Here is a 21,869-nt window from a genome sequence, read left to right on the forward strand (position 1 = left end):
ACAGCACACTGTTTTCAGTAAGAATTAAAAAAAGTTTAGAACTACTTCTCACCCATGATTTCTCAAAAAACTAACAGTTTCTAAAGGTTTATTGTCTAACTCCATGTAATCACAAAAAGAGTGCAAACGATGATGCGCATTCACATAACTGACCAGAGATGTAATTATCTGTGCACACAGACAACACTTACAGTACTACACTCATCTATTTAGGCAAACAACTTATTCTCCTGAAACTTACAGAATCAGAAGTCAGTAGAAATGCAAACGATCTGAAAGATTTCTCTGGCTCATGAATAACACATGCTTGGTGTGACCACAAGGCCAAAAAACCACTGCAGAATGACAGAGGTGACAAGAGATTCTGTCACATCCATTTGTCTAATCCGAGTCCTCAGGAGTCAGAGCACTTTTTCTTCTTGTGCCACAGAAGAAAAAGGGAGGAAGAGAAGTAAAGGATTTACTGTACATATCCCAGCAGACAAAAAAATGAGAGGGAATGTTGAAAAAAGAAAAACCATAAAACCTGTGCAGGCTAATCTGTGTGTCTGAAAACATAGATAATGCCTTGTGTTCTCTTTTTACCTGTCTTACTGTTGCATCTTTCACATCACACAACTCTATATAAGCTATAAATATTTAAGATAAAAATTTAAAGCATGTCATAATATAACAAGTCTTCAAAGGGAAAAAAATACCTTCCTAGCCCTGGAGCAGACTCCATCCTGTCAACTCTCAGTCATAAAAAAGCTATACAAACAGCTCACTCTGAAGGCTAACAATACTACTAGCACTTATGTGTAGACAAAGAGGAACCAAAAATCACAATAATCTGTTCAATGACAGGCAACTGGGCCCCACTAAAGGAGTCAAGACAGATTATAACTGCAGGCTCTTCGGTAGCTGCACACACACTGGCTTTTGTTTTGAAATCGAATTTTACTGAAGTGGAAGACTGAAAGAGATAAGAAATAAGACAAATTGTTTCACAAGCAGCAGAAAAAAGCAGGTATGATCTGCAGCTTCTTTGTGTTTTGTGGGCAAGTCCACAAACTGGCGTGAGGCCGTAGATTTTTTTGCTGTGGCTGAGGATTACTGTGGTAGTTTTGCACTAAAACCGAAGGTATCCTACAGCCTCTTTCTCAGAGCCACAGTTCCTATCTTTCCTTAAGAAGCAAAACTTTACTGTATATATAGGTATAAAAATTCAAACTCCTTTGTCAAACCTAAAAGAAATTGGCCGAAAGGCTTAAAAGAAGAATTTTCTTGTGATGGAAGGTGACCAGTAACAGGCATTGTGATCCTTCGGTTCTCTATGCAAAAGCCCTAAGGACAAGCAACCTTTACAGCAAATGCATACCAAGGATGGAAATCCTTCAGATGCAGACAAGTTCATAGCAAACAAAGAAAGCAGGCCAGGACTGCAGCAAGGAGAAAGACACACTGGCATTCTTGTACTGACAACTGAATAGCAGCGAAACTTTAACTAACTGCTTGTGTGGTCTATTAAGTACTTTGTAATTAACCCCACAAGCAACCTGAACAAAGGGTCCCAGATCAGATAATGAGGAAATTGCACAGGTTTTTATATGGTCCGTGCAATTTACAGGTAAGCTGATTTGTGTTTAATTTTCTGTAGGACAAAGTGACCTTTAGCTGGCCGTGGAAGAAAAGCAATGTTCAGGGCTCAGAGATACAACACTTTCTATAGCTCTGCACAATCTACTGCATGTCAGTTATGCCACAATCACTACGTGCACATGAGCACATGTAAAATATGAAGCAATTTAAGAAAATTTACCCCACAAAGTAAAAGGAGATATAGTGCAGGTGATGAGGGATGATGTGTTAAATTGAAATTATTTTATTTTTGAGTTCTAATAAAGCTTTGCAATTACAGAAAAGCACAGCTAGAAGACTTCCACAAAAACTTTTACCCCAAAGTTATAACACATCTGTTGAGAGCTTACTTATTGTGTGTTTCCTAAATGAAGCTCTTCTTTGCCAAAACAAACATTCTGACAAAACACTTCTAACAGGCACCTCCTAAAACCTGAGGAAAGCTCAACAGCTTTTCTGCTCTCTCCCTTCAGGAAGCTGTATTGAACATCAGTGCTTCCAGGCTAAATTAGAAGTAGGAAATTTAAAAGAACCGTTAGCACATTCCAACATCCACTTACTTCCCTAAAGAGCAATTATTAAATGTCTGATTTTCTGGCAAGGTACTGAGGAAAACTTGTTTCTTGCAGCAGATTTCAGTTTTAAACCAAACATTTGTTTGCATTCTGACCAGCTGCAGTTCAAGCCCAATATGACATGGCATGCCTAATTAGGAATCAAAAAAGCCAAAATGCCTAACTAACCTCTCCAGTGAGGAAGCACTACTATAACAAACTCCAAAGAACAATTATCTCCCAGTCTAGAGAAACAGTACTATCTATTAAGGGCTATCTACCAGGTACTAGGAACCTACCTGGAGATTTCCACGATTGAAAATAAATGCTACTGCTGCTACAATGGACATTACTTGTAGTGAAAAAAGTTTTAAGCAACATCACTAATGTCTCAGACCACACAAGAAAACAGCATTCATTAAACCAGTGGGGGGAGGAACTCCCTTTAAAAGCAAATGAGAAAAAGTACAGAAAAAGTACTTTAAACTTCTTTCAATATTGTCTTCAGATTACTATCTGTAATACCAATAAGAGGCTTTATAAAGAAACTCATGAGAATTTGCATACGCATCTGTAGATGGGTGTACTGAAAAGTAGATCACACACAAGCTTAACAAACCAACAATTTATAATCAGTAAAACATTATTGTGAGGGTAATGACACGGTATATTAAAGCAAAACACTCTCAGCACGTTCATTTGGAGCAGACAGCTTCCCAGATAGTCTTGAATATACACAAAAGCAGTACTTTATACAGAAAGGATGGAAATTTGCTTGTACAAACATGCCATATTCTGCAAGTCATCACCTACATTATCAGCAACTTCCTGAACAGCAGCACAAACCAAAATATCTCTTGGAGACAGTACCAGCTACCACCTGATAGATTGCTTCTACCAGAAAGTGCTGTACACCAAAAGATTGGCCTTCCCTTTTCAGTTCAAATAAATGAACACATTTCTTTTCCAAGTACTCTTCTTTTATCACCTACATAACTCAAGTTTGTTTCTTTGCTCTTTTCACAACACAGCAACGTTGCCGAACGCTGATAAGGAAATACAGCAAGACTAACTCGACTGCTGAAACTCATTGCTAAGCAGCACCTACGTTAGCTTATCCCATCAAGATGCTAATATTAGCCTCATGTTTGGTAAAAACTGCCCTATTTAGAAGGAAGTCAGTTGAGCCATATGTCTCAACGATGCTTACAAACTTTATTTCCAATATTTAACTAAATGTTTTGGTGGTTGTTTATTCCAAAACACTTTTTGCCCAAGCTCACATTTCCCCTTCTGATTTATTCCTACGAGGTTTGCACTAAATTTAAATTACATCTTTCAATAATCTGTGGAAAGCTTTTGCACTCCTATTTCCTTCTAACAGCTAATAAACACTGACTTCATTGCAGCAAGAGTTTGAGTATCATAACACAATGAAACACTTGTTCTTACCTTTGCACTTGCTAAAAACCCCAGAGATATGGCTACTCTGGCCCGCAGGTCTGGTCTGTCTTTGGGCCACACATAAGACAGCATCGCTCTGACAATCTTTTTGGCATCTATCTCTTTCAGCTATTGAAAAGAGCAAACAAAGGCATCACGTTATAAAGAGATTCCTGCAGCAAAGTAACAGTGTAATTAAGAATTAATTGTGTAGATCTGGATAACTTTGGTACTTCATTTGATAGGGAGACAGTTCACAACGTTTGCTATTAGGACCACCAATTAATAGTTTGAGCTGTAAGTTTTTAGGTTTATATACACGACACTGATAAAACAGATTAATTGTTCTTATTTAATGTGTTCTCAAGAGTGCAAGTAAAACAAAAATGGAATAGAGAAAGACAACCACAGCTGACATGGTTCACAGAACAAACAAACAAATCCTTTTTTTTTTTTTTTTTTATCTTCCCAGTATTTCTGCACAGAATGCAAAGGCTTGCTACTCCTTCTTCAGAAGCAGTTTTAACATTGTACAGAGGCAACCGAAGGGAAAACTAACAAATAAATAAATAAATAAATATATTGACAAACAAAAAATGAGGCAAAAAAAAAAAGTAAAAAAGGTAAAGAAAGTAGTCTGGAGAACTCTGAGTTGCAATTAAATGCACTATTTAAAAAGAAACCACTACCATTACAGGAATTCTTACCTCTGAAATTCAACACTTGCAATAGTACATAAATTGAACAGAATATAATTTTCAGTTCAGACTATTTGATTGCATCACTGCAAATTTAAGCATTTCCAACCCCAATTTGTACAGGTTTTGGTCTTTCTATTACCTCTGCAGGTGAGAAATCCTTCTATTTTTCCAATGTCTCCTAAGGCATGCTTTCAGGAACACAGAAGCACTCCTTCAATGGGTGTCTAATGAAGTTAGTCCTAACTATTAACAAGAGAACTGGTCTAGTTGCCTTTGCTCAGCTTCAACTACCATCCCTTCATTTAACAGAACAGCCTCTGAATCTAGGTAAGCAGGCTTTATGAGGCTTTTAAGATGTACATATCTAGTTAAGTTCATTTGTTGCTATGTTTTAGGGTTTTTTTTGTTTTTTTTTGTTTGTTTGTTTGTTTTTAAATAATGAACTCTTCAAATGAGTTCTCTTCTCACAATTGAGGTAACAAACCTTCTTAAGAATTTCTCTTTTAAATAAGGATAGGTTATTTTGTAGATAGATTGATGTATCACACTTGTGAAATATTCCACCGAACTCCACAGCTGAAACAAAGAAGCCAAGCAAGAATAAAAGTGCATGCAGTGCATGTGCAAATGGCAAAACCTCATTCTTTGTGTTGGATACCCTGGAGTTAACGTCAAAGGCATGAAGGTTATCTAAAGTTGAAGGGAGGGCAGCAAGTAGCAGCTAATCTCTCTATTTCAGGCAATATTTTGGAACAGAAGAGGAAGAAGAAAAAGTCAGTCCATACTTTACAGTGGTTTTTCACTATAGTAGCCCATAGAAAGGGGAATTTCACAACGTGCTTTAATATTTCCCTCACTAGTTTGTGTTTCTCACATGTTAGGACCCCAATTTTGAGAACAGAGCTAATTGGAATAAAAATTCTCTGTTAAGGCTTAGCATGAATGAGTGAGAAAGGAGTTCTGTTAAGAAGTAAGACAAGCAGTGAAGCCAATCCTATAAGTGTAAGCTTTTAAAAGCTTGGGGAAGTTCATCCCAGCGTTCGTAGTCACTGACTTCAAAGACAACCATCAGGAGAAATATTGTATACTGTCAACAACTGCAAATATATTTGAGCATTACAAAGTGTAAGCACATTTCAAATGACTTTAAAAAAATTGATATAATCAAAGACTTATAAGGGAACTGAGGATGCAGAATTATTTCTGCTTTGTCCTACCCGCTGAGGACATGGAGGTATCAGCTACAGCACATACATGAATCTTTCAATTTGAGCTAAGCATATGCATAAGTAGCATTTCAAACATTCGGAAAATATCTTTGATCAGCTCTTACAGATTAAAAAGGAAGGTAAAAAAAAAAGTGGTATCCCATTAATACAGAAGATGCTAGCACAACCAGTGCAGTTCTCATTATATGCTGCTATAGGATACTCAGACTTTGTACAGAAAAGCTATTAAAAAGAAAGAAGTACATTGGCTGCAAACAAGGAACCCATTTCAGCTTTTTCATGGCTCTGAACCGCGACAGAAGTCAGAAGCCAGTCAGTCAGTTGCCAAAGGCCTTGCAAAGGGACAAGAAGAAATATCAAAGGAGAGGCAAAATGCACACGCACTACATCAAAGTTTACCATGAAATAAATGTTACTCCTGTACAGAAACGTAAGTTGAAAATAGATATGCAAGTGACAACATTAAGAATTAAAACGAGCAATCTGTTTAATGGACTCAAGTTCTTTTTAGGTTTTCTGTGGTATATAAATGTTATGAAAAAGGTGTTTACTTTAACCTTCTAAGTGGCAGTAACATTTTATATTTTCTTCCAAGGCTTATTTCTAGAGAAATGGAAGCGACAGAAGGAAAAGTATTAAACGTACAATACACAGGTAGCAAAGAAAAGCCTTCATAAAGGCAGCTGCAGCCTGTTTTTTAAATACTACAAAATACCTAAGACTTATTTGTGAAGGAATAAATACTGCCTCTCTTCCTGTCCCTGACTGTTCCAGATTCTACACCTTCTAGAACACCTAAAAAATATATATTATAATTTCTGTTCACAGTCCCCAAGACTACTGAGTACTGCAGAGCATTCAGTGGGCTGGCCCTGCAAATTCACGTATGAAGTTTATGCCAGGAGGAAGATCCATCAGAAGCATGATGGACAAAAGTGGTAGCTTGACTTGCATTTAAGTTGTCATTGCTGACAAAGGAAAAAAGACCCAGTTCTGGCTCTGTGTACTCACTCAGGAAGCTGTATCATCATCTCATTGTACCAGCACAAGCTGTCTCACATCTGCATGAGATGACTCCGCAAGCCATTAACTGCTTGATCCCTCCTCTGCTTTTCCATCCCTTGGCAGCACTGAACTCTACAGTCCCAGTCCATTTCTCAAACCACCTCTGGAGGCCATGAAACAGCTCAATGAGACTACTCAGTTTACGCAACTGGCAGAAAACTATTCAGTGTTTGTTGCTGTGTTTCAGCTCAGAAAGGAGGCAGACAATTCTGCAAATTCAGTAGCATGAGAAAAAGCACGACTGAGAACATGAGATCACGACTTCTTAAGAAAAAAAGATTGTTTCAGCTCATGGTAAGCAATGTGCTTTGGGTGAAGCAGCAGTACAACTTCTCAGCTGAGCTTCCTTACACTAGCTCACTACCTGACAGTACCGACACTTATCAGGCAAAACAGCAAGGTGAGGTAAGATTTCTTTTCAAGCTGCCATAACAACTTAAATATATGTCAAACAAGCTTTGGGGAAAAAAAGTACTTTGTCTTCTGTCTTCCTACTGTCTGTCCCACCACAGAGGGCAAGCAGTGACTAGCAAACCAAATAGCAACCGAGTGAAACGGTGGTAGGGGCAGGTTAATTATCTGCACTCCAACACGACCAGCAATGTTTCCATAAGAAAGTAATATATAACTGCTTAGCAACAAGTCAGACATCATAGCTTTTATTCCTGCCTGTTCTGCTGACAGAAATCTAACACACACACAAAAAAAAGACTGAAAATAGTAAAATAATGTTACCGTTTTCGGTCTTCTGCACATTGGCTAATGTTGCAAGCAAAATTTACTTTGTAACAAAACAGATGTGCAATCTTCCAGTTATTTATGAGATGAAGGCAACACCTACTGCCCTTCACACACACTTTTTTTTGTTCATCCCTAGCACTTAGCTCTTTATTCCCTACCTGGTAAAGGAGGGGGAATTTAAAACATCAGTCCCCAAATCAGTTTCTGGAACAAACAAGCTCATCTGTCAAAAATAAGCAAGCTGGAAGAGATACAGATTTAGTATTGTTGGTGTGCATTATCTCCAGTTTTTCTAGAAGTTTAATTCTGGGGGGAAAGATTTCTCATTGTAATTGGAGTACCAGATCTTTTATGCACCCAAGCACGCATGGAAGAACTACACTGTCACATCAGATTTCCTACATTTTTGCTGAGAACCTCTCCGTTTTTGTATCCACGGTCACTCTTTATTTTTCCTCTCTCCACGCAGGTGGCTCAGTTCAAAAAGACCTGCATTTTGGGGAGCAGCTTTTTAAACAGAACACAAACAGAGCCTTGCAGCAATCCTCAAGATAGGTCAGTTGTGAAGCTGGGTACATGATTTGCAACTGCATCATACGAAGGCAAGTTTGTTTTAAGTATACATTAAGAATGTTTTACATGGACATGTTAAAAAAAAAAAAAAAAAAAAAAAAAAGAGGTCTTGACAGTGAACAGACAATATTCAGCTGATCAACATAACCAGAGAAATAAAAATGTGAGTAGGAAAAAATAACAACTAAGCTCAATGGACATATGAGAACTAGAGTGGCAACAGGGAGCGTAATGCCCCCCTCCACTTAAAGGAGAAGTGCAATCCATAATAATCATATTCAAGAACATATAGAATTAGGATAATTAGGGAGGTGAATAGCTTCCTAGCTTTTAAGTCTGTCTTTCCTAGGAAATGTGTCAAAAGAGCCTATACATGTTGCAAGTAGGGTTGTAAAATTAGTCTGAAGTTCATGTTACGTGCAGCAACAGTAATGCTACCAACTGAAAATGTCTGACTCTTCTGCATCCCCCAAGCCTTGTTCAGAAGTGATCACAGATGCTTGCTAAAACAAACTGGTTATATTTTAGGTTATGAAACTCCTTCTTATTGCAGGAGCAATAAATGTTAGCAAATTGTCTCCTGACTTCTGCTTGCAGCACAAACAGGTTGAGATTAAATGAAGGGGTAACTTTCAGATCAAAATTTAAGATGATCCATTCCTTTACAGCTACAGGAAAATAGACTGCCAGAGCTGCCAGACTGTGGGGAGCAAACCATTAGAACAGGTAAGCATGAGCAAACCAGCCCTAAAACACCCAGGATCTGCACTGAAACAAGTTGTCACCACCACAGCCTTTGCTGGCCTCAAGAAGATCCCATCACAGTGTTATAAACCACTGCACAGCATGGTCTGCAAACACACACAGCATCTGATGCAGAGCAAATGCAAAGACAAAAGTTATGTAACTCAAGCTCTTTGATTTTGTAATTTAAGAAAGGCCAAGTTTACATTGTGTTGCTTTAACACAAAGTCTACCTCATTTTCTAACTGCAACCATTTGGGTTAATGAAGATACGGCCTCTCCTTACATACATATCATCATTATTTTAACATACGTGCTTCCTGATTATAAATGTAGTCAAGTATACCAGATGCATCAACATTAAATCAAAGTAAAAACATGTGCACAATTTAATTAGTTCTTTTTCCTCCTGCTTTAAGTGCAGTTTCACCAGCTGATGTGCAAACTTGTATCCACAAACTAATCTCAAGTCACAGGGATAGATCATTTGCAAAGAACACCAGACCACATTCAGCTACAACAGAACATGCTTGGTATGAAAAAAAATTAACCTACTGCAGAGAAGTTACGAAGGAATGCAACACTAGCACTGAATTTTAATGAAACTGAAGAACTTTGCCAAACGTTCATAATAACTGTTAATGTAGCTCTTAGAGTAAGTAGTAAATAGAATCTACTGTTCTACAGCATTCAAACACCTATCAATAGTTCTAATTATTTGCTATTTGAAGTCTTCAGCATTTTTAAGGAAAAAAACAACATAATAATGAAGCAATTTTTACCCCTTCCTTTGGATCTGTGTGAAGCCCTCCACCTGCATGTCCATGCCAACACATTCTCTTTTCTATCAGTTGCAAGCTTGGGGAAATCTGTGTGAAAAAGAGAAGTTAATTTGCAAGAACCTCAGGAAACATGCATTTAAAAGTCAACAGAAAGAACAACCATAAGTCTGTTTTTCTCCCCTTACCCTCCAACTGACTCAGCTTGCATTAATAAAAGATCCTACCTCAAAAGCCTTGCCTTGCTTAAGGAAACAATAAGAGAACTATAAACCTAGCTGTATAGCAAAGGAAACGTTCCAGTTAGCCAGAAGCTAAAGAAAACAGTCTTAAACATTTATGTTAAAATGACACCTACGACTAAGAAGTAGAACAAAGAACACTGAAAAGAAGTTAAAGTTTTGGAAAATAAATGTAACTGAACATGTTAATAAATAAAGTGGGACATAGTTAAGCAATAATCCTCTTTTCATGTACAAAAATAACAACTCTGCTGAGGGGTCAAAAGAAAGAGAGAAACTCACTTCCCACTTCTTTCCTATCAGGCTGAGAATGGTTACTGGTACCGTATGACAGATAAAAATCTACAAGGTCCACAGCTCCAGCTGCAATTTGGAACAGCATGTACACATGCAGTTGCAATACAAACCTGCTTAATAAAAACAAATGCTCCCTTCTCCTACCACGAGTAAGATGACTTGCTAAATAAATACAGAGAAAAATTCTGAATTTATAAATCCAAGTAGATGCACTATATGTAGAGAATAACAACTTGCTATTACTCCAATTTCAATACGCTTGCCACAAAAAATAGATGTTAAAGCTTATCAGAAGAGGCTGCATTTTGTTCAGAAGGTGTGCAAGGTGTTTCCAACTTCCTTTCAGTAAAACTTATTGACAAACTCTTTAGGAATCTCACTGTATAGAACACGGTGTGATACCAGAGCTTGGAGTTCCCCAAAGCGAAGTTTCACATTGTTCATATTTTAAAGAATACTTCAAAAGTTATTTGACAGTCAAAATACTCAACAGATTTCAGCTTAACTCTGTTCTATGAGCATTGTTTTGCTGCTGTTTTCTCATAATAGTAATATAAAACACAGATACATTTTAACTTCATTCAAGCCAAGTACACTGCTTCATTATTACATGAGCCCATTAAAAAAATGAATCTTCCTTATGCTTACATCAGCACTAAAGCAAGCAGATTTCACAAGAATAAGAGCCTGACATTCTGTTGTTCACAACGATGAGAATAAATTTGCAAAGTTCCTTGATACTTCGCAGTCTAAGCAGGAATTTGAAGTAATAATGCCCCACATACTCGTGGAAAACTCACAGCTTTCTAGGCATTGCTATTTTCTATGCCTGGCACCATGAATTTAAGTAAAAACATAAAATTTGTGCATTGATAAGAATTCTTCTTTATAATGTGCTGTGTTATGGTTTGCTTTTAGGGATTCATAAAGACTGTGAGGGAAGTGCAGAAGTCTGAAGCTTCAAGATGACTTCTTCTCATGAGGTGGAAACGTAACTTTCATTTAACTTGCTGTACTTCAAAACTGTAAGGGTTGGGGGGAAGGGAGAATATGGAAAAACTCCCTAAGAATTTTTTCCTCCCCATGAGTAGGAAGAAGAGAAATTTCTACCTACATCTGATATCTCCAATAATGGCCTTGAATGACCTCCCATCAGACTCTGCCATGATCTTCGTTTGCGGATTGGTGAAATCTACAGAATAAAAAAGAGAATAAAAAATGTAACAGAGCAAAGCAGAACATGCACTTCACGTTCAGATAATATTCATCTGGTTTAAGTAAACAACAGAACATGGTAACGAGGCAGATGGTTTTCTTTTTTTGACAACTGGCCACAGGAAGAGAGAATGAAAACTGGTGGGGAGCTGCTGTAAAATAAATTACATGCAACCATCAAGAACTCTAAACGACAATCAAACTTTTCCTTCTCTTAATAGTCAGTCCTCTCAGGCTTTGTATCATGAAAGTCCTCAAGTCTACCCTTTCCTCTCATTTTAAATCTTCTCCCAGGTTGTCTTCTGACTTCTTAAAACATTCTTTTGTTCTATTTTTCACAACAAATTGTTATGCTTATAGGTTCTGTCACTTCCAATCCCTCTCAGCTCAGCTGACACCACAAGGCCAATCACAGCTACAGCTCTTCCCTGGGATGCATTAAGACCACTAGAAATCACAGCCGGGCTGATGGCAGGTTTCAGGCAGGCAGGACACGAGGTAGTCACCACCCCCAAACTTGTCAGTGCATCTCAGGGGCATACTGCTAGGCACCACCTGCAGCATGCTTTACATGCCACACTGAGAGCAACTAATTTTCCATAGAAGATTCTAAGGACCATTTATTTTCCCCAGACAGATTAACTGACAGTGCTTCCCAGTGGGGAAAACAAGTACCTCTCAGATAGCAATGAAGATTCCACAACATCTCTGACATAGTATTAAATGTTTTACTGCTCTGTTCTAACATTAACCACATACCTTGCATATAAAAACATACACATACACAAACACAAAAAAAAAAAAAACAGCAAAAACTGCTCATCACCTAGAGGCAATGGACAAATGTCACCACACAGGACACACTTATTTCCAGCACCTACATCCTACAGCAACACACGCAGGAAGAGTAAACATCTGAACTGCACACTTATCAGAGCTCACTGGCCTGAGCGAACTGCCCTGATGCTTCCCAGACCAGAGTTGAATTAAGGAGATGCATCTGTGAGGCAGTTCATTGTAGATAACCTTGTCACTTGCTGTCAACACAGTAGATTCCATCTAAACTAACACGCTCTCCATATGAACAGTGACAGCTTCATAAACAGAAAACATAATGGGAGGAGACAAGGGATTTGAGAGACCTCACCACGTCCCAAGTTACTGCAAATTAACGTAATTGCTACAAAGGCACTGTTATTTCAAATAAGGCTCCCACCAGCACGCAAGAGGAGGATTAAACATTCCTTGCAGCAACCTCCACTGTGGCACCTGACAACAACCTAGGACCTAACAGCAAATGAAGCCGTACAAGCAATACAAAAGCAGCAGCATTCTCTAATTCAGCAAAGGCAGTTACAGTATGCAGACAGCACACTGACATCCTTGGCGTCTTTATGCCAGCATTTATACTTCTTTAAGCAAGTGATTCAGATAAAGGACTGCTGAAATACCATGCCGTAGAGAAGGTTAGGGGCTGATGAACCAACTGCTCACCGCCATGCTTTGGCTTTTCTTAAGACATCACAGCTGAACCTCTCCTGAGCAGTATCATTCTCTCCTGAGCAGTATCATTCTCTCCTGAGCAGTATCATTCTCTCCTGAGCAGTATCATTCTCTCCTGCCTGGCTTTTCAAGAAAAAGAATATATTAATCCTAAGTATTATCAAACTTGATAACTCAGAATGCATTTCTGTTCTTGTATATTCCTACGTGGGAATCAGACAACTGACACCCCAACAGTTATTGGAAAGAGGCTAAGTACTGCTCTTGGAGAACATACTAAGGTACCACAAAAACATTTTGCTAATGATTTATATCCCATGGCAAATCCACAAGTTTTCTCCTGTACTTTTGTCAAAAGAAACATCACAGAAACAAGTTCTGCTGAAACACCAACAGATGTACCTCAATTACTGCACAGGGGGTCCTCAGTTGACTGGGACTATGAACTGCTACAGGGCTAAGAGATGAAGACAGTGACAAGGACGTACGATTTGCACAAGATATGCGGGGAAACACATGCCTGCAAGATTGCAAGTTTCCCTCTTCTCTCAAGCTCTTATTAAAAACCAAGACTTCAGCAGTGAAATGAAGAACTGAACACAGACAAGGTGAGTCTTGGTGAGTCAGGGGTAAGCCTTCCAGCCACCACAGCATTATTAACACAATCAGAGCAGGGCTGAAACTTACACTGTTACTCTCCACACACCCCTTAAGCTGACTTAGCACTCCTCCGTCCCTCACTACAACTCCTTCCCAATAAACTGAGACTGCAAAGGAAAGGCATACTTGGCCCTTATTGCTGCAGGTAACAGTAGCATCTCAGAACTTCACCCAGCACAAGCAAGCCCTGATGATTTCAGAAGTCAGGGAACCTTAATTCTGGCACTTTCTAACTCTGCACTATTAAGTTCCCTTAACGTGTTTTTGGATATGATTCTGTGTATAGTCTAGAGGATGAAACAGATGCCTAGTACTGATTGCACATAAAAGTCATATTGCTGAAGTGTTATGACTGTCGGTGCTAGTTTAAATACTATCAGTGCAAAGAAGCAATGGGATTAGACATACCGGCACAAGGTTAAACCCACACTTAGGAGCTTCTCTGTGGAGCACATAATGTACTGCACTAGCCTAACAGGAATTGGTTTGTTTTCTTTTTTAAGCTAATTTTAACAGAAAAGTGAAGGTAGAACTCAAAAACCCACGCAGTACTCACATCCCAGTGTTAACTTAAGAGCAACATACAGCAAGAAAGGAAGAGATGAATAGCAGAGGAAAACAAGAAAAGACGAAAGTATTCTGGCAGGCAGAATCACTACCTTTACAAATATAGACTGAACTGTTATAAGTATGAGCAACATAAACTTAACTGCAGACATATCTAACACCGTACAGCTGCTCTGCAGACGTATCCACAACAAACGAAACTAAGAACATTAAACAACAACAGATTTTAAACAGATGTCAACAGATGTGGAATGATGTCAAGATGATAAACATCAATATAACTTCACAAGATCAGGCTTCAGGTAAATAAGTAACTTTAACCAAAATACCTGCAACTCCTTACAACTGCTTTCAAAGAAGGGATGTCATTACCTCGTGCACAAGAACGCACTATCACATGCCATGCGGCAAGCTGGGAGGCCAAGATAGCACAAGAAAAAAAAAAATAAAGTCCCTTCTACTTTCTGCTGTTCCACTTCACAACAGCTTCCCAAGTCATGCTTCTTAAAGCTGCTGAAATCATCACTGAAAGAAACTCCTCGGTATATGTCTCGACTTCAGCAATTCACAGCAATCCTTACTTATAGGCTGTCTTTTCAGCTGAATGTTATTTTCCCCCATTTAAGCTTTTATTTTGGATGCAGGGCAAACTTATTACAAAAACAAGGAAAACAACAAGTTTCCTAGCAAGCATAATAGTCATGTCTCTTCACTTTTCAAAGCCCATCCCAGGGCAGTTCTCAGCGGAGCTCTGACATTCGGAAAAGGAGCTCTAACACCTTGAACCTCTGGAGGGTGACATGAAGGAACTACATTTATGGATACACAAATTTATCTCAACAGCAAATTGATTCTGGTCAGAGTTCCACAGTATTGACAACATCCATACAGTTCCGCAACATTTATGACATCAGCTTTGTCGCTCCATCAGCTCAGCTGTTTTCCTCTCCAGGATACAAAGGTTACACGTCCTGTCACTCAGAAAAGCAAGGCAGATCAAACTGCTGAAACACAAGTGGGAGGAAAGAAGGATGTGGATTATCCAAATAAGTCTGCTACATTTGAATATTAACAGGTCGGGTTATAAAGCATTTATGTCACAATTACTGCCCTTTGTTACTCTCAACAACCTAGTGCAAGAGCTAAGCCATACTTGATACCTACAACAGAGCAATAAATGTCATAGAAGAGCTCTTATACATGCTAAAACTATATACACCATATGGATACAGTATGTGCACAACTCACAACATTTCACATGAAAACTAAAATACTCAAAGGATTAAAATAAGCAATTATACACATCACAATGCTTACATTACTGTTTGCTTGCTGTCACATTCAAAGTTCCTTCGAATGCTGGACAACACCAAGTACCAAGATATTAACATACATGGGAAAATACTTGGTGTGCATCAGCTTCAACTTCTCATCTTATACAAGTTTCAATACTAAAAGCCTTCCAAACTTACTAGCTCAGTCCTGCTCATCTCTTCTTCTAAGTAATATTAACTCAATTGCCATCTGTAACAGAACTCTGCCTCTCAGAGGCAATAAATCAAGGGGACAATAAGAAGTTCGTCATAAACAGCAGTGCTCTTGGAAGAAGGATAAAAGGCTTAAGGTTATTACCCAACAGAACTAATAGCTATCTGACAATTTATGGAAAGTTAATTCATTTGATCTCTGAGATGCACTTCCTTCACTCACATTGAAAAACACATATGAATTATTGAAAGCCGGACTCATTCAATTTGAGATATGTACTCAATTCTTTACTTGCAATCAAAATCATTCACTGGAACATGCTGACAGAAAGAATTCCAATTTGTACCTTAGTTACAAGTGCGCATCTTCAGCATGAAGCTTATAACATACAAAGACAGCTGTGGCAACCCTCAGTGCAAGGATACTGTCAAACTTGTTGCATGCCCCTTTGGAATTAGAGAAGATGGATATTGCTCTGGTACTAGCACATTTTTAATACTGATTTTAAGGATGGAAACTTAGTTGTTTAGACCGTTGAAATTGATCTGATGCTTGCATTTAACTTAATTCCTGCGCCGTAGCAGACTAGAGAATGCTTTACTTTTAAAAAGTTAAACTACTAGAAGTGTGGGAACAGAATTACTGCGCAAACATTGAGAAACAGACGGGGATAAGAAAGGAAAAAAGGGAATAACAAAGAGCCGACTGCTCCAAAATACAGAAAAGCAAGCAAACCTAGACTGAATGTGTATTCAACCATTTGCAAAGGAGCAGTTAACGATGAAACTGTTCCCATAATGCAGGCCTTTTAGTCCCACGTTTAAATGCTGAAACTAGAAGGTGGCCGACCACAAAACTGATGTCAGACTCAAAAGCTAAGCCTTACCCTCCCAATTTAACACTACCAGCAACTTCCCTACGAAAAGAACCTTCGTAGTGGAACAGCAAATATTCCTGAGCAAGCAAGTTGCAGAACTGCTGAGGAGAGGCCACAAGCCACGTGCTTTAGAAAGCCAGCTGGAAGGAGCCCTTCCAACACGGGGCTCTCTGACAACAAGAACAGCGTGGGCTAGGAACGGGGCAGCTGTCTGACACAGCGCAGCGCCCACACCCAGCACAGCCCCACAGCCTGTCGCACAACGCTGACCCTTAACAAAGCTTGCTGCAAAGCAAGAACCAGAGACCAGCCACGTTTACGGGAGTCAAGCGACATAAGAAAGCTCAACACAGCACTGGGCATCAGATTTTACCTGCCACAAAGCTCTGACCATCTTCGGAGCTCAGCAGCGGTGGAAGTTTTGCTTTCCATTACCACAGCTCACAGCCAAAAACCCAGCCCCTCTCAGGCCAGGTTTCACTCCCAGAATCCCGTGCCGGCCGCAGCCCGCAGTAGCGCCCAGCCTGGAAGGCTCAGGCCGGCCCCAGGGTAAGCTCAGCACAGCTCAGTACAGCACAGCTCAGCTCAGCTCAGCGCAGCCCGAGGTTCCCCGTCGCGCTGCACTCACACAAGGCACACGGCTGCCCGAGGTGCAGCCCGGGCCGCGCGGCGCAGCCGGGTACCGAAGGCCCAGAAGACGAAGCCTAACAGCACCCCTGAGCTCACGAGGGAACAAGGCAACCAGCCGCCGCTCGCACACGCGGATTTCGAACGCTCGGCCAGCGAGCGAACGCGGTGCACAGGACAGCAGGACCCGACACCCGACGGCAGCTCCGGCGCGGCGCTCTCTGCGCCCAAAGCCTTCCGTTCCTTCCGTCCCTTCCCTTCCCCTTCCCTCCCGGCCCCACGCACCGTGCCGCTGCCCGGGCCCCGCCGCCGCCCTATCCCCGCGAACCAGCCGTGCGCGCAGGCGGCGGCCGCCGGAGGCCGCAGCAGAGCGATCGCGAGGAGCAGCCGGCGCGGGCAGGAAGCCGCGCGCAGCAGCAGCACCATCTTGGTAGCGGAGCGCGGGGGGTTGTGGGACGGCGGCGGGGCGGGGCGGCGGCACCCGACGGGGCGCGCTCCCGCTCTGCTGGAGCGTGCGCGGCGGATCTCGTCTGACGAGGAAGCTGGAACTGTGCGCGGCGCTTTTAGCCGCGTACAGATTTCTTCAAAGCCACCGGAGCTGTTGCCCTGAGGGAGAGTCGTAAGCTCGTTTGCGGGGGAGAAAGGCAGAAAGACGGAGAGGAGCAGGACGGCTGGCTTTAAGTTGATTTTTAACGAGGCAGGCTTTTTCCTGCCCGCGCTTTGATACGCAGCTTTGCTCCTGACTAGGATTCCCTTTAAACGGCACAGGCGGCGTTTCTCTGTCGCTAATTCTTCGGCTCGGTACGGCCGGAACAGCGCCGCCCAGCGGCAGCGCTCGCACACATCGATGGCAGGCGCGGGGCTGCCGGCCGCCTCTCGGTGCGCCCCCGCTCTGCTGCCTTTCTAACGGAGGTCCGCAAAATCACATCTATTGTCAAACCTCACAATATCGCACAACTGTACTATCACAGCCTTTTCTCAGGTAAAAGGAAACAAGAATAACAGGTTACTACACCTTTACACTGAGCCATTTATAGAACCTGTTACATGCTTTCCATGAGACACTAACACTGAGGGTGGAAAATATGCATTTTATCATTCAATTAATATTCCCTTTAGTACAGGCTAGCACTAATTTTTGTCTAGTATAGTTTTAATGTTCTCAAGCGAGCACTAATTACATAAGAAATACATATATTCCTTTCATGAAATACAAACGAGAATTTAGCCTTCTAAATGAATATTCAAAATGAGATCCTGTCATTCATCTAATGCTGAAAAAAGCACCCACATCAGAAGACTGGTGGGGGAGGAGGTGATTCATTTTCAAAAAGCAATCAAAAGTGCTAAATATTGAGCTTAGTTCACTGATAGGTAAGGGGTGAGCATACCCCTGCTGTAAACATTTAGAGAGGGTGAGAAATTATGAGCAATGGTAGAAGGAGTGAGTACTGGTTCTAGTGGGATCAAATTAAATACAGGGAAGTCAAATATCTGGCAAAGAAGTATTTAGATGGGAATGAAATGGGCAAAAAACAAGATGGAACAACAGAGAGAAGGAGAAAGGAGGGGCCATGCATACACCTTAGTGGTCAGAAATCAGGATAACAAAGTTCATGATGTAGACCCAGAGAGATAGCAGGAGAGGGTTTTTTTTTGTTATAAACACACACTATTTCAAGTAGCTTGCCATGAAATATATATATATATATGCTTCTCTGCAGAGTTAACTATAGAAGCAGAGGATCTCCTTGTATAACTCAGACAAAAATCAATCTCTGCTCAGAATAAATGACAAAAGAAGCTTCGTAGAAGAAATAGGAACCCCAGGAATGGTAACAACTCATCACAGAGGAGATTTGTGAATAGAAACCTAAAAGGTCTCTAATCTGGACATTTTCCACACCAACTCCCACAAAATATTATGTTGCCAATATTAAAACTCTGAAGTATTAAATGCTAAAATAGTGTGGCAAACAGATATTACACAAATCTGAGGGGTATACCCCATAGTATGGCCACCAGTCCTTCCATGACATGTACAATCAGCAAACCAGGTCTTGAGTATACCCTAACGTGCTGTAATGTGCTTTATCTGGGATGGCTCAGTAACCCTCACAGCAAAGTGAAGATAAAAAAATAAATAAAAATGAAGACACCCCTGGCATATTGGGTGTTGGCATGAAGACTAATTTGCTAATGTTTTCTCAACACTTTGAAAGCATCATCTGGCTAATAAAAGATACTGTAAGTGGGTACTTAGTTTTCCCCTACAAGAACCACACAAATCCCACTGTGGAGGTAGTATATATCCCATAAAAATAAAGGCATTTCGGAGGCAATACATTTGAATTAATTTAGCTTGTTTATTTCAAAATAGATGAATGGAAGGGGAAAAGTAGCCATAATGGATTAAAAAAAAAAAAATACATTTGCAGATGGATGTGAACTGTGAAATGCACTGCACAGTGGAAGAATGAACTTTAACAAAACAGAAGCTTTTATCAAAAGCTATAAAGCTGGTTCAGATGATTCCCAACAAGTATATTAATCCAGCTCTTGCAAAGCAGCTGTTGTTATCACAGACTCCCCAAAAGTTGATACCATAGAATGGCTTAGGTTGGAAGGGACCTTAGAACCCACCCAGTTCCAACGCCCTGCTGTGGGATGGCTGCTACCCAGTAAATCAGGCTGCCCGAAGCCCCATCCAACCTAGCCTTGGATGCCTCCAGGGATGGGGCTTTTCTGAGCAGCCCATGCCAGCGCTTCACCATCCTCTGAGTAAAGAATTTCTTCCTAACCTAATTCTTTTTAAGCTTATTCTCATCCTGGATGTGTATGATTATGACTGTGTTTAATCTTGAACAAGAAACAGTGATAAATCACATGCTTATCTGTAGTTTCATAAAAGACAGAGTTGGCAACTTACATGGAAGAAGTTCCACTGTGTAAAGAACACATCAAAATGGAGGAAATATTTCCAATAGGTAAACTGCAGGTTTGTGACTTCTTTCCACTGATGTACCAGGAGAATAATTAAGAAATCCCATTTTTCATAAAGGCAAAAGATGACTCCAGCTTACTCGATCTAAGGAAAAAAAGCATTTCTAAAGACAGTGTTGAGATATCCTAAACCTTAGGAAGGAGGAGTATTAAAATGAGCTGTGAACCCAAAGTTACCAATCAAAGAAAATTCTTGGAAGAGAAAGGTCTGAATGAAAAGTTGGGGACAGCTTGGGTACACACATCCCAACTCAAGATTCCCTTCAGTGATAGCTAAACCCAAGACATGCATTTCACTTCTGGATCTCAGCCACAAAGCTATGACACCATCTGTCAGCTGGATTGCTGGAAGAAGCAGAGAGAATCTCAGAGCTGATCTAAGGCACTGCTAGATATAAGCATGCTCTTAATATATTGCTTCCTGCCTGCCTCTAATTATAGGAACTGTGTTGTTAATATATGGACTTCCATATGCAGTTTTTGTTCCTTCATTTTTACCTTGTCTTTACACTGCCTTAGGGATAGCTGAAGTGTATTTGGTAAACACTCAGACATCTCCCTGGTAAGGGCACAACATGATAGTCCTCAAGTCCATCTTACTGCTCTATTTCACAGAGTCTGCTGTGACTTCCAGTTTTTACAGGCAGCTACACAGCTATAGGCATATCCCTAGTAAGCTTAACAAACCAATTTTGGAGCTGGTAATAGGTGTTGATGTGGAAGAGATGTCTTTCTGTGATTACTTTCGATAGAAGCTCATTAGCATTCAGTGAGACACTTGAGATGGTGCATGCACACTGAGGGATCACAGCACATTTAAATGATTGAGAATTAGCAAAACCGCAAAGGGTGTAACTCATTTACAACTGGACTCCTCTAGCACTTTCATTGTTGCATAATAATGCGTAGGTTTTATTCTTTCAGACAAAAAAGATGCACCCTTAGCAATATGCCTGACACTCTTCCAGTTCTGCCCTAAACAAACTGGCGCAGCTTTGCTCTTTGTTCACGGAAATGAACCTCACAATATCCAGTTATGTTGGACTAGCGCTCATTCCTTAAGCATTCCAGTCCTTCAGTAAGAAACCTAAACTACACTGCAGCAGGATATTACAGCTCTCGAGCATCATGCCCTCAAATCTCTGTGTTCTCTGTTTCCTAAGGGTGGCAGCTCTGGCCTCATTTAGATCCTTGCAGTTTTGACAGCTTGGCACAGAGACACGAAATGTCTTAGCCATGCAACTGGAATAAAACTATCTGTAAAAATTCATCAAGGCTATGCTCACAGAGATCTGCACTGTGGCAGAGAAGTACTTGCAGGGGAATGTGCACAGTAGTGAAATCCTGAGATTTACATATAAAATACCAAGATGGTGAATATGCACAAACACCGAGGCTGAGCTTATAACTTAAAATCCAAATGCTGGAATCAGCCGTGCTGGTGGTTATGTACAGGAAACTGCACATAACACAGCAGTTAAAATATATGAAATTTGTTTTATTATTCACAGTTTAAAGGTTTTAAATTCTATTTAAAGGCACGTAGTAAGATTATAGCACTGGAATGAACTTGACTAATTGTGACGACAACTTACTTCTTCCAGCTGTAAAAAAAAACAGAGCATGGATTTCATGGGGACTATTTACTGGAGTAGACATGGCACTCAGGGACATGGTTCAGTGGGCATGGTGGGGATGGAATGGCAGCTGGACCTTAATGATTCCATGATTCCTATATAACTATTAAATGGTCCTCTAAGATGCATAGAATCAACACTGAATCTGTATGCAACAACTAATCTGTATGCCGAGGGGAGACCAACACCATATTTTATATGGTAACACTGACAATTCCAATGATGATATGCATTAGGTTAAATTAAAGTGCCCCTACAGTTGTGGCAATCAAAGTGAAATCAGAAGTCAGGCTAGAAGATATAC

General features: G+C 40.4%; 1 protein-coding gene across 3 annotated transcripts in view; it reads right to left on the reverse strand.

The window, feature by feature from the left end:
• The window catches only part of ABCB7 (ATP binding cassette subfamily B member 7), a 36,859-nt gene extending 19,461 nt beyond the window's left edge, over positions 1-17,398 (reverse strand). The window contains exons 1-4 of one of the 3 annotated variants that reach the window (XM_085230929.1): positions 17,211-17,398; positions 11,103-11,180; positions 9,453-9,539; positions 3,627-3,746 (exon numbers count right to left, since the gene is read on the reverse strand). In XM_085230929.1, the coding sequence (XP_085087055.1) occupies positions 3,627-3,746; positions 9,453-9,539; positions 11,103-11,180; positions 17,211-17,351 (426 nt within the window). In that variant the 5' untranslated portion in view covers positions 17,352-17,398. Of the gene's footprint in view, positions 1-3,626; positions 3,747-9,452; positions 9,540-11,102; positions 11,181-12,697; positions 12,719-16,671; positions 16,708-17,210 lie in introns of those variants that run through there. The other 2 variants (XM_010715357.3, XM_003208418.4) reach the window with 2 other exon arrangements.
• Between the last annotated feature and the right edge of the window lie 4,471 nt (positions 17,399-21,869).

Source organism: Meleagris gallopavo, chromosome 9 (genome assembly GCF_905368555.1).
Source record: "Meleagris gallopavo chromosome 9, MGAL_WU_HG_1.1, whole genome shotgun sequence".
Classification (NCBI taxonomy): Eukaryota; Metazoa; Chordata; class Aves; order Galliformes; family Phasianidae; genus Meleagris; species Meleagris gallopavo.